The sequence below is a fragment of the Phoenix dactylifera genome, chromosome 14 (assembly GCF_051530095.1).
Source record: "Phoenix dactylifera cultivar Ajwa chromosome 14, Ajwa_hap1_PhDact_Kaust_v1.1, whole genome shotgun sequence".
Classification (NCBI taxonomy): Eukaryota; Viridiplantae; Streptophyta; class Magnoliopsida; order Arecales; family Arecaceae; genus Phoenix; species Phoenix dactylifera.
The window spans coordinates 26,880,268-26,894,388 of NC_143203.1; the positions used below are offsets into that span (position 1 = coordinate 26,880,268).

Sequence of the window (14,121 nt, forward strand, 5' to 3'; positions counted from 1 at the left end):
GCCCGCACGTCCAACACAGACGGGGGGAGACTGGTGTCCTCACGGTTTTGTCCCACAAAAGGGCCCTCGAGAGGAAAGGATTTCCACCCCCCATTTAAGGCACAGAACCTTTCCGCTACTAGCCAATGTGGGACTAAATTCAAAGCCCCCTCCCCCTCCACAACATAGCCCCCCTAGCGGGAAGGTCCTGTGCCGGTTTAACCCGACTTTACCAGCCCCCCAGGCAACTTGAGGGGTAGTCAACGGAGAGCGGAGATTCGGGCCCTCCTTCTAGCGCCATCTGTTGCAGATCTTCGACCCAACAACAGCGTAGCCCCAACCAACTGGCGACAGGGAACATCCCATGTCCCCCACGAGGTATTGTCCGCTCTGGGACTCCGGCCCGCGCGTCCAGCGCTACGGAAGGAATTTTCTCCGGCCTGCGCGTCCAACGCTGACGGGGGATACCCTCACAGTTTTGTCCTTCAAAAGGCGCCTCGTGAGGAAAGAGGTTTCCCCTCTTTATAAGGCACAGACATTTCCGCTGCCTAGTCGGTAATCGGTATGAGACTAAATTTAGGCTCATCCCCCATCACGACCCAATTCAGGCAAGAACATAATCAGGCGAGAGGGCTCGACTCGCTGATGGTTCTGAAAACTAAAAATCATTACTACCGTCGCCATCCACAGAAAACATAATGCAAAAATCAAGCTAGCAGGATCAAAATCCGCCGAGGTGGCTCCAAGGAAGATCAAATCATTTAGCTTGCAGACATACAACTGTGACCCTACTGTCTCCGGTTATCTTTTTAAAAGGATTCTTATGAACCCTCCCTTTCTCCAACTTGCAGCAGCTACATCCACCTTTTCTATCCTTAAACGTTCCTTAGCCGTTCATTTGATTTTTCCCCACATCGTTTGGTTCAATTATGAATGGATCCCTCTTAAAGCATGAATAGTTGTGGGACAGGGCAAGGTTTAGGAGCCTTTGTCTTCTTTTGCTGCTTGAGGTGACCATTAGCTTGCAAAAGGGGGTTGCGACCATTCCTCTCCCTCCTGCTTTTCCAGATCAAACCAACAGGCTACAAGGAAAAAAAAGTTGGGACAGGAGAAATGGAATCCAGTCCGCGACCACAAAAACTACAAGGCCGCAGTTTAGTTTTTCACGTCACATATCCTTACATTATTTATGCCACCGAGTCCTCCTTAAAGTCGAGGGGCTTGTTTGGTTCGCGGAAAGCATTTTTTCTTCTAGAAATATAATTCCTGGAAAACAAATTCTTAGAAAGAGAATGCCTAGGAAAGTACTTTTGGCATGTTTGATTGACCATGGAAAAGTGACAAATTTCCAAAGTGCTTATGTTTGGTTGGCCATCCATTTTTCTGGAAAAGTTATGTATAATTTCTATTATGCCCTTAATAAAAATTAGGTCTTTAATGCCTCTTTAATGCTTCTTTAATGCTGAAGGATCTTTTTGGGAAAAAGTAAAAATAGAGTGATTCCCGTCTCATAGGAAAGTTTCTAATGGAAAAGACTTTCCCATGAAATGTGAAAATCATATTTCCACGGGAATACAACTTTCCTGTCTCTCTCCTTTGAAAACTCCAACCAAATAAGAGCCATCTCATTACTTTCCCGTTGACCACACTTTCCCCCCTTCTTTTCCCGCGAACCAAACGAGCCCTAGATGCCAGCGGCATACGGCAATCGGGTCAGATTGAATATGGTTGGAGTTGGATTGGATATATGATAGATCAAGCCGGTCTATCCAAATTCGAACGGTTAATTAAACATGTCAAAAACTTAGATCCAAATCTGACTATTTTATTAAATAGATAATCTACTTTGACTCACAATAGGTTGAAATAAATTAAATAAGTTGAACGGTTAAGCATTGCCATCCTTATCAATAATGTTCATGATGCAAGACGATGGGCATATGATCAAGGAGGTAGTATAGCCAACTTAGGTTTGATCGGGACAAATCAAGTCCAAAGTAATATTCCAAATAATTATGAGTATTCAATGTAATGATACGTTGATTATAGTGGTGCATGATTCCAGGATAACCGATCATTCATGAAATGAGCAAGTATTCCTAGATATGAAATCATATGACATCATTGTTCTTGGATGTAAGTGTTCTTCTTCTCACTATGATTATTTCTCTATATGGTACCAAGGAATTACATCTTCCAAATTGGAGGTGCGTTTATCAGTCTTGGGAGTATGATAATTGATAAAGAACTAGATTAATGCAGCCCACATGAGAGTTTAGTTCAAATCGTTGTAGAGATATATACAAGTAATGCATTCTCGGAGAAAAAGATAACAATGATAATTGCCTTCTTTGATTTCAGAAATACTATTATTTATGTTTTTTGAAACTTGGTTGCCCTACGATCTTCAGAAGTGCACGAAATGCACCGCAGAGTACTATATAGCCGCTATCAGGAGATGAACATGTAAGATAGCAACACACCATAAATAATGCTTAAAGCCGTTTTATATGATAGCCCTTTGACTTTGCAAAGGATTCATGCTCAACTTGGTTTCAGATAAGTTACAATACTCTTTTGAAAAAGGCAGCTATTTTACTAACATGTCTCATTGTCTAAATCCCCCAGGACTTAAAAAGGAAGCGCGCCACCTTTGTGATTCACTGAATAGGCTTCGGCCCCATGGTTACCGGGCTGGGCATGTCTTCCACTATCAGCCCATAAATGAAGTGTTGGTGCCACAAGGCGGGCCGGACTTATAACCCACTGAAGAACCCAGCCTAAAAGGGCATGGTTGTTACAAAAAAATTTTCTCAGATTGGATGGATCATAAAATTCTAGTATGGATATACTCAATAAAATTAAAAAACAAATATCCTGAAACTAGAATGAGAGGGCATCATAAGTCTCCTATCTGATGTCTTCATAATGCTTAGCTACGTAGAAAGCAATCCAATCAGCTACACTATTCACCTAAGGACAGATGAGAAAAACCTAGTCGGCACAAGAATGTGCGTTCACCTGACCCTGGATATCCGTAACTACAGCAAGTTAATTGGCCAAAGACTTTAACCAGCACTAATTGGAAGCACGCAGAATTGCAATCACGAGTGCGGTTTTGAATGGATTCTCTCTTCCAGAATTGAGATCTCCAGTCACGCGGTGAGTTATATATTAGAGCACATAGGAACGCAAGGCTATGGGTGTCCACTTAATGCACTTCCTTGTTGTAACTGGTCATATATATCTAATAATACCTCCTGGGCTTAGTGCAAATGATATAACTAGGTCAGGACGAACATGATTCGGAACCAACTTGGTTTATTCTTTCTGTTCATGGTTTTAAACCCAAGCCCTGTAAGTTAGGTAATCGGATCAGGTCATGTCCGGAGATATAATTTTGACTCATGACAGTTCTAGCTAGGTTGGATTAAGCATGATTGAAATCCAATTTATCAAGGTCCTGAGACAGGCTGGGCTTGAGTGCGGATACCATGTAAAATTTTGGAAAAATTACAAGAACACCTCAACTTTGGGCCAATTTGAAAGATACTCTCTCGGCTTTAATAAGTTTCAAACAGATGTTTGAAGTTTTCAAATTGTATAGATGGACGAATAATCTTGATCATCTACCGATTGCTTTGAGAGCTATGCAAGTGGATGAATAGTCGAATTATCCATTTATTGCTTAGAGATTTGTGCACACGAATGAATATATGAATTGCTTCAAGATCTGTGTAGTGGATGAATAATCCCGAACATCTATTGATCATTTTGAGATCTATGTGAGCGGATGAATATCTGGATTATCCACCGATACTTAGAGATCTATGCATATATCATCCCTTTCTTCTCCTTGAATCGCCTCTTCTTCCTCTTTCTCCACGTTTGCCAACGGTCGATGGAGAGCATATTTATCAAGACCAGTGAACATCTCATAGCAGCATTAGGAGTACCGATGCATCATTCCCCCGTTTGTGGCAAATCTCTCTTTTCTCCATAAAGTCCATAGCTTTCTACTTGCCCAAACCCTAATTCCCTCCAATTTCTTCTAATCTCTCAATCTCCGACTCCGAATTCCGACCTGATGATCTCCCACACAACCTAGCTTTGACCTTTATGGCCACTTTGATCCATTCTCACCCTACCAAACCCTAATATCTCAAGCTCGAACCATCCGCAGCCCCCGCTATCTCGTCTCCGTTGGCAGCATTGGGATCTCTGATAACTGGAGCCTTTCGTCGAGGGACAGGGTGGCCCTAGTGGTGGCCTAAGTGGAGGAGAAGCCCTCTCCCATCTTTCGATTCGTAAAAATTCGAATCACTCATCTAGCATTAAGATCCATGCAGATGGATGAATAATTTAAGTTTTATAATCTATACAGTTGAATGAATAATTCTAATCATCTATTGGTCACCTTAAGATCTACGCAAAAAGACGAATAATTTGAAACAACAATAGGATGACTTTAAGACTTATGCAAGTGGATGAATAATTTAGATCATCGTTGCTTTAAGATCTTTGCACTTTAAGATTTTGGTAGATGGACAAGTGATCCCGATTACATGGATGGTTTGAGATCGATACAGTAGATAAATAAAAAAAAATTGGAGCACTTTAAGATCTTTACATACAAAAATTTCTAACAGCACTGTACAACGAACGATTCCAACACCGGATCCTTTTTTGATGGGAAAGAAGTTTGATAATAATACAATTTTGTGCTGACGGTCATATGATATCCGGGCTTGCAAATTTGAAACATCCTTTTTTGAAACTTTTAAAGCCAAGGAAGCGTAGTTTAGGAAGCCGTTCCCGTAGCCTTCCCTAAAATTTTTTAAAAAGACGCTAAATTTTTCGAAAAAAAAACCGTACATCAGTCCCGAGCACAATCATTGGGTCCCACCGAAATGTGGGCCCCTTTTTCCACAACGTTTACACGAAGAGAGACGTTGCCGCCCTCTGGGTCTGACGTACAACCTTCACGGCAGCGAACCCTTCGGCACCCTAATTTAAAAAAGCCCACGAACTTCTACTGTTTGGTCTGAATAAGTGGAAGCTTTTTAGCAAAACAATTAAGTAAAAGAAACGTATTCCCGAATCCTCTGCCTTTAACTTTTCCGTGCTTTTTTTTTTTTTTTAACTTTTAGTTGTTTCGAGCCCTTCCATATTTTCGTCTAAACAACCTTTTTTTTTAAAAAAAAGTTACGGTACTTCTAACAAATTATTTTTGGTTCAAGTAAAATATTTTTTTTTCTACTTTTAGTTTTTTCGTCTAAACAACTTTTTTAAAAAAGCTTTTTGCTGCGCGCCACGCAACATCTCTCTTTTTTCCAAGCGGCGTACCACCGTTCCGCCAGCTCCGCTTTGCACCGCTCCCCATGAAGAAAACCAACAAAGCCTGCCCCACAACAGAACAGACGACACGCCACCTTTCCCCTCCAAGCACTGGGAAAGCCAGGCTTTCCTACAGAAAGCATGGGCGTCTTGAGTTCCCCATTCCCAAATCAAACCACTTCTTCTCTAGAAGTTCAAAGTTAAATACATCTTCTTTTAACCAAACCAAATTACCATACAACCATAGCCGGCCATTACATCAACTTCATCCACACCTTAACCTTAGCAGAAGAACATAACAACATATAGACTACTAGAACGTTAAAGAGCAACAAGTTCCTAACAACATAGAGATGTAGTGGAAGCAGGATTCAGGATCAGTGACAGAAGATGACCTTAAGTTCTTTCGGAGATGCGCAGTCATGGGTGAGGGAAGGGCTGTCGTGAGCGTACGTAAAGGTGGCCGGGCACGCGTGCTTGAAGAACTCCGAGTACGTCGACGCCCGGCACGTGCGAGGGTCGTTGAACTTGTTCCGGCAGCACAGCTCGTCGGTACCGAAGGCCTGGCAACCGCTCTTGCACCCAATCACAGCCCCCCCCGCCGGGGCCCGCACCTGGAGCACGTCGGGACACGTGGCGAGGAGGTTGGCGCGGCATCCGACGACGGGACACTGGCCCTTGCCCTCGTGCGGGGTGACGGTCATGCCCACGTTGAAGCCGTCGACGAGGCTGACGCCGTAGGAGGTGAGGTCGCGGCGGCCGCCGTGGTGGAGGGTGATCTGGGCAAGGGTGGCGGGGACGGCGCCGCCGAGGCCACCGCACTCGAGACGGCCGCCGCAGTCACCGGTGCTGCAGGAGAAGCGGCCGCCGGAGAAGGTGCAGCCGGTCCGGGCCCAGATGCGGCCGGACCAGTGGTGGGTCGGGGCCTGAAAGGACCGGTGGGTCAGAGTCGGGAGGGCGAAGCCTCCCTTCTCGAGGAGGTCGTGGCCAGAGTTGGGCTGGATGGCCGGCCACACCGTGAAGGGACAGTTGTTGACCACGGTCAACATCATCGCCGGGTACTGGGCCGCCACCTGCTGGACCACGAAAATCAAGAACAAGGAGTAGAAGGTTAATGAGAAGAACGTAAAGCTAGAAGAAGCAGCCATGGCTGCGACCTGGTTGGTGGGGTTGGTGGGTAGAGAGATGGGGGGGCTAATGGGAGGATTTATAGGCGTTTCGAGGAGCTTCTGGGCTCTTGGGAAGGTGTGCAGTGCGGTGTTCCGGCGGCCCATTTAAACGTGGTTTTGACTGTCTACGTGGCCGACTGTCGTATCTTTCAGTGTGTTTATCGTGTTACAGTGGCAGTGGGTTTTCTTCTGGGCGAATGAAGAGGGGGAAGAATGCGGCGTCTGGGGCTCGTATTTTGAGGCAGTTTGATGCTTTGGTTTTCTTTTGAAAAAGGGGTGCTACTTCCCTTTGTTTTCTTTATTTAGGTTTTCGTCGTTTTCCAGTGGCTAAGCATGCACATTGTTTGGGGCATTGCTGGGTATCCGTATTTGAACAGTGGATGCCAGAGGAAATGGGCATTAATGGTCATCGTTCATCACTAAGATGTTCAGATTGTCGTACGTCGACATGTAATTTTGAATTTTAAATTTTGAAATGAAAGCAACGTGCGCAAGACGCTGGGTATAAAAAAAAATTCGATCTCTTATCATGTGTCCTTATGCTAGTTGCCAGAAAAATGATTTAATTAGTAAAGAACGTGACTTCAAAACTCCTAGAAAGCGTGCTTAATTGATATCAAACTTTTTTTTTTTCGCGTGAAAACGGCATCTAAATTATTAGAATGTAAGTATTACCTGTCAAATATATTAAAAAAAAAAATGATACTCATCCAAATATACTTTCTGAAATGTCGAGGAACATAAGAAACGATCCAACTTGTCATACTGTTCATCTCTTGATATACATGTACTGCATAAAAAAATTTATTTTTTTAATCAGATTACAAGTCTCGCAAAGTAATGGATAACCATTACTGGAACGGGCTACGGCCCTGGGCGACTGTCATTGGGCTACGGCCCTGGGCGACCTCGACCCCGATCCCCAAAGCGGACAATACCTTGCTCTACCGAGCTGAGCTGCTCCAGCACTCTCTCGTTCAGACGAGGCGCCTTTTATAGGACAAAACCGTGAGGGTAGGGGGCAACCTCCGCGGACCCCCGCGCCGTCAGGGCTCGGGACTGTCATTGGAACTGTCATTGGGCTCCGGCCCTGGGCGACCTCCCGCAGACCCGAAGCGGCAATCCCAGAGCGGACAATACCTCGTGAGGGACGCAGATGCTTTCCCTGCTCGGCCGGTATGTGGGCTGGTGTCGGGGTTCCGACCCCACATCAATTACTATGACAACCTATTTTTGTATCTAGTCGTTCACGGGAGTGGAGTCTCCCTAGAGAGCTAGCTGCTCAAAACTTTGAAACTCCATTTTGCAACGTTTCAGGCTTCATCTAATTTACTCACTGATATCGGCCGCACAGTGCATATATTCTTGACAAAATTATGGTGTTGCACCGGTGTCCCAACGGATAGTCTTTTGGATTTAATTAAATGCAGAAGAATCGAGAAGTCGAGGACATGGCCATAAAAAAAACAACTAAAGGTACGAAAGCTGCGGACCCAACTCATAAAGCGAAGGAAGCAAAAGTTTTTTTTTTGATGGGAAGGTTCGCACGAAAGACATGTCCGCGTGAGCACCAGCAGAGGATAAGGACGCGCCGCGGGGATAGATTCCTCCACTGCCATAAATAAAAAAAAAAGAAAGAAAAAAGAAAGAGTGGCCTTCGTTTTTATCTTCACGCGCTTGCTGACTGGGAGGTGTCTGCTCCCTGATTTTTACACTCATGGTGTTGGTGTCACTTCCTATTTACGATGAGCTCTCAGCAGTAAACCCAAGTTCTACCATGTCATTTAATGCATGCTTCGCGAGATATGTACTAGAAGTTCACTGTATCGTCCGAAGAAAAGCTGCATTTATTGGACAATTACGAAAGAAAGAGCGGGAGGCCCCAGAACATCCATTTCTCAGTGACACGAAAGATAAATCGAGTTCCAGATTAAATCGTCTTACTTGCTATTCATCTTTCGAAAAATTTTCTATGATTCTAATAGACTTTTTTTTCTATTTTATATAATCTTCTTATTAATGATCTAGCTGGCTATACTGCCATGTGAGTAACCGATTTATTTAAAATAAAATAAAATAAAATAAAAAGCATGCCGAGGACGGGGTGGGACTCGTCCCACCTACCAAATATAAGTCAAAATAATAGAGCAATAATATATATAAGAAAAAAAAAATATAGAAAAAAATTTCCAAAATGAGACTACTTAAGGATCCTCATTTTCTAATTTGGTGTGACGTATTTTAATTGTAAGGTAATGAGCGGCTGTATGTTAACAGCATAAAAATTATCGGTAATTACGTTGATCATGCATTGATACCAAGCTATTAGTCTTTATTAGACCAAGCCGATTGGCACCTCGGTTTTCATGAGGTTGTTCGTCTTGATTAATACCAAGGTCAAAAAGATCGGTTAAGGCCGAGGTCAAGATATCCAATATTTTTTCTATCATATACTATCAATGGATCCACTCCTTTTATAAAAATAGTCACAAAGAGATGCAATTAATTGGGAACAAATCAGCATAAACTCAAGCAATGCTTTTGCTTAAGTAAACTTAAATAATGTTATAAACTGGTATCGGCCAACCTTTTTAAGGAATAAGATTTAAACATGGACCCCACCGGACAGTAAATTGAAGATTAATTTTGGCGAAAAACTAAAAAAATCGTACATACAAAGATTCATATCCAACCATAAATTTGATCAAATCAACTCAAAAGCTTCCGACTGCCAAAATTTCTACCAAGCGAAAAAGGGAAAAAGTAGAGTTATCTTAATAAATAACTGATGTATGCATCAAATAATTGACGTCCTACAGTAATTACGAGGACAAACGGAGACACAAATGATGGAGAAAACAGGAAACTGCTCCTAACCATCCAACTAGAGGTACCAATAATTGTTCATGCGCGTAAAAATTCCTGCGAAGAAGTAAAACTTTAATGGAAGACCACGAGGGGTTTTCATCGAAAGCAAAATGATAACACTTTGTTTCCACCAGCTGCATGCGTGATGCCTAGAAAACTTCAATTTGTTTACGTAAAACGTTGTCAAAAGGCTCCATGAAAAAGTGATCATGCACATGAACACGTATCGGAAAGTCTGCCTCAACACTCAAACGGTCGATGCGGACGCCAGGGGTTTCCAATCAACAGTGTTTCATTTATAAGCAAAGTTCCAAGCCCACACCTCAAACCATTCCAAAGAAACTTTTTGAGCACTGTAGATCGCTAATCAACTACTCATGGAAAAATCAGGCATGCAAAATTCATTAGATCTCGTTAAATCAAATAAAAACTAGGGATAAAACAAATCAACAGCTTACTTTTCATATCAACATAAAGCTAAAGTCCTAGACAGCAAATAAATCATGCAAAAAAGTGAAGGAACAAACATATAATAATATGAATGGATTATTACTAAGCAGTCCCCAACAAATAAATCTAAAGCACCAAAGTCCAAACCATAAGGTCCGCAGGATGAAATACTAATAAAACTTAATTAATTCACCAACATACGAACAATGGTTGGGGCTGGTGGGGAAGAACTAATAATCTTCATTTATTTGATCTCCTAAATCAAGAAGAAGAAACCAGCGGCCACAACACCGGCGAGGACAGCAGGCACCGATACCACAGCCGAAGCAGCGCTGCTAGCTCCGGGAGGGGATGATGGAGACGCCGCCGGGGATGGAGGAGAAACCGGGGGAGAAACGTTGCCTGACGGTGGAACCGCAGAAGGTGACGGAGACGGAGCTGGAGGATGCTTGGGGTGGTAAGGGGCTGGCGCCGGTGAGTTCGACGCAGCTGTTCCCGCGAGTAATGCTACCGCCATCAAAACCACCATGAGGAGAGTATTGCACGAGATCGACATGGCCACTGCGAGAGAGAGAGTGAGAGAGAGAAAGAAAGGCGGTTGGAATAGAAGTGAAAGAAAGCGAGGGGGTTCAGGGTTTATATAGTAGGGAGGAGGAGGTGCCTGCTTTATTCTCGCCGAGATTAGTTTTGGTAAGCAATTTTCTCGCCGAGATCAAATTAACGAAAGAAATATTTATTCCAAAACTGAAGAGTTTTATCGTTTCTTGACACGGCTTTCTCGTTTAGGTGGTACCAATAGGGATGAAAGAAAGTCGGTGATGTTGCCAATAAACGTAGAACTAATTAAAGAACGAGATGGTGAGTTGTAAAATTGTGAGAAAGCTTCTCTGCTAAGTTGTAGCAACTTTTGATACGTGACAGCTTGGAGGGCTGATTTAGGAATAGGTTAACCTAATTAGCGGGACCCGAGGCTGAATGATATCATAGAAGTTTCTCTAAGTTAGGATTGTGATTGGTGACCGAGCCGGTTGCACCATGACACTATCGGTAAGTCCCATGCAGGCTTGGACCTACGCATGTCCGCATTAGTAAGCGAGCAGGTCATTACACGATTCACGGCTCTACGTTACCAATTAAAGCGCTCTTCTTTCCTATCTTAGGCTTTGTTTACGTGATTAGGTTTGGTTACTAGCTTTAGGGATCAGACCTTCGCTTTGCCGAAGAACGCGGTTTCAAATTCGGATGTGTACGATTAATTTTGTCATGAGAGCTGTGTGGCGTATTACCTTTGCATGCCGGGTTTTCCTGGGGAGATACTAGACCGCCTGGGTTCCAATACGAAGCATGAAGGAAGGGCAGGCTTAATTTCTGATGGACACAAAGCAGCCCTAACTTCTCAATTCTTTTCCCTTTCTTAATCCTCCCAGATCATAAACCTTGTTTTGTTGCATGGAGGGAATAATTAACCTTAATGAGAAAGTTCAATCCTTAAAGGCTTGTTTGGATATTCCTGCAAGAATATTCTGCCTAGCATGTATCTTGTAAAGAGCCCACCAAAATTCTAACCCAAATTCTAGCGTTTGTTAGAAGCCTACACGAAGGAAAGAACAAGGGCCATAGTTAATTGGAGGAAGGATGGATGGATCTTCTATCTATCCTTCGGTGTGTTTTGGTGCAATATAAAAGGATGGACGAAGATTCCTTCTCTATTCATTTTGGGAAGAATGAAAGAGAGGATGAATCATATTTATGTGATATTTTTACTAAATTATCCTTTAATAAAAAAGATGGCATATGGGTTGCTTATCTTTTGTCAAAAAATTAATAAAAAGTAATTTTGTTAATGCAAAAATCCACCATTCACATGCTTCATCCATCCTTATTGGGAGGGTATAAATTGGTGTATGGACAATTATCTTTTTTTTCATCCATTTTTTTTTATTTTTTGTTTTTTTTGGATCAAACAGTGGATTGAGGCTATCTAGCCTTTCAACTCCATCCTCTCTCTCTAACCCAAATAATACTGGTGTTCCAATGAGTGTAGGTTATGGACGTTTTCACTCTCACAACTAATTCTCTCTCTCCAACCTTAATTATAATTCGATGAATAATATAACTGGCCTTCGAACAAGCTTTTCATGTTTAATTGTGCCAGATGATCAAGCATATTAGTGTTGTTTTTAAGCAATTCCCAGGATTCGAACCTGGACTTCCTTTGTTGAGCCTCAAGATTTGATCGCTAAAGTTTGCTTGCGAGGTACACTGCAGGGAAGATGCGAAAGTATTGCAAGACGATGTCGTTTTTTCTTGATTTTTCAAACTCATCCAATTTAATTGTTATCAGAGAACTCTGAAAGTAGAACGATTTCTCACTTCCATCACAAAGTAGAACAAGCGGAGTCTTCAGAGATCCACCAAGAAAGGCATAGGCACCAATGCAACTACTACTAAACTGTAAATAGTTTTTTTTTCTTTTTTTCTTTTCTTTTTTTTGAATGCCGTGTAGAAAATAGAGGTACGTAAGAAGAACAAATAATTGTACCATTATTGATCAAATATTCAATAATCAAATATAACCAATCTCGCGTTTATACCAGAGAAGAGATATCAAGAACTAAACGAAGAAAAGCATGAAAGCTGGACAACCAGAAATGGCACAAGCCGCACGACCATGAAGATGGCTAAAGAAAGAGAGTGCGACGATGCATCCATCAATTAATAGTAGAAGAAGAAAGAACTGGCAAGGATTCCGAGCAGCGCGAAGACCGGAGCGGACTGCAGAACGGCCGCACTGACATCCGACGCCGGAGGCTCCGACGGTGGTGCAGCGATCGACGGTGGTGTCGCGGTCGGCGACGGGGGCGTCGATGGAGTTGACGGCGACGGGGGCGGCGAAGGAGTTGACGGCGACGGGGAGGGAGGAGGAGTTGACCGCGACGGGGACGGCGAAGGAGTTGACGGCGAAGGGGACGGCGAAGGAGTTGACGGCGACGGGGACGGCGAAGGACAAGAATGCGAGACACTAGTTCCGGCAAGTAATCCTACCGCCATAACCACCACGAAGAGACCATGAATGAAAGACGGCATCTTGAAAAAGAGAGAGAGAGAGAGAGAGAGAGAGAGAGAGAGAGAGAGGACTTGGGGAGGAGGAGAGGCCGGGTATAAGAGATTTATATTGGAGAGGCGGAAGCGAGGAATCACGGAAACTTCGAGTATTAATATCTCAATATCATTGGGCGAATATTTTCTGTATCTCATTACGCGGTGCCTTTAATTCGGGGTATGTGAAAGGAAGGTGGAGATATGAAACGAAAAGGAAAGACAGCTAACTTCCGTTTTGGTGCACATGAATTTGAGACCGCGTTTCCATGAATACTGCTCGGTTTATGTTCTTGGTATCGGTCGAATCCAATCACAGATTTCCACACCGAATCAGTGAACTGAGCATTGATTACAAGTGATCCCTAGTTTATTTTTTTAAAAAAAAAATTATTATTAGTTCAATTCTTTATCCTTGTAGATTTTTGAGGCTTGAATGGTCTTGTTTGATGTTTTTTTTTTAAAAGTTCTTATCACAAAAGGAAAAGACAGGATTTGGACTTTCTTTCTTCTAAAGACAGTCTTTAAATCTTCCGTTCTATAGACATTTTTTAGGTACGTTACAGAGAGGAAGATTGTAGCACATCCTTTTTATACCATGTTATAAGAGGAAGAAATAATAAAACTTCAATTCGTGGATAGAAAGTTTTAACTGCGAATGATGACAAATGAAGAAAATGGTTTGATGCAGGCGATGGAACCCCATGTAAGGTCAATGAAGTGGAGAATGAAATTCTAGCGTATGCTGTTAGCTTAGATGAAATAGAAAACACAGTGACAGGCATGGCACTGGAGGATGCCCATGGATTTGATGGCTTTCAATCCTTTTTTTTTTCAGAAATATTTTGGCCTGTCATAAGAAATGATATGATAGATGTAGTCCAGGACCTTTCAAGGACAGCTATATGCCTAAGATTGGGATGCAACCATCATTACTTTGATTCCAAAGAAAAGTAGTCCTTTGGGTGCCAAAGATTGCAGGGCAATTAGTATTTTGAGTCCAACCTATATGGTAATGGCTGAAGTCCTGGTTATTAGATTGAAACCTTTATTACACAAACTAATTTCTGGGAGCTAAGGAGCATTTGTTCAGGGTATTAACATATCAAACAATACTTGCTTGGCTCGAGGCTCCTAAATCAAAAGCTTTAATGGTAGTGAAAGTTGACATGAAAAGGACTCAATGACAGGATGGGTATATTGGAATTATCTTTGGCAG

General features: G+C 42.7%; 1 protein-coding gene across 1 annotated transcript; it reads right to left on the bottom strand.

Moving 5' to 3' along the window:
- Positions 1-5,509: 5,509 nt before the first annotated feature.
- Positions 5,510-6,518, bottom strand: LOC103696718 (Pathogenesis-related thaumatin superfamily protein). The gene has a single exon (XM_008778421.6). It carries the CDS (start codon positions 6,462-6,464, stop codon positions 5,694-5,696), a length of 771 nt encoding a protein of 256 aa, XP_008776643.4. The 5' UTR covers positions 6,465-6,518; the 3' UTR covers positions 5,510-5,693.
- Between the last annotated feature and the right edge of the window lie 7,603 nt (positions 6,519-14,121).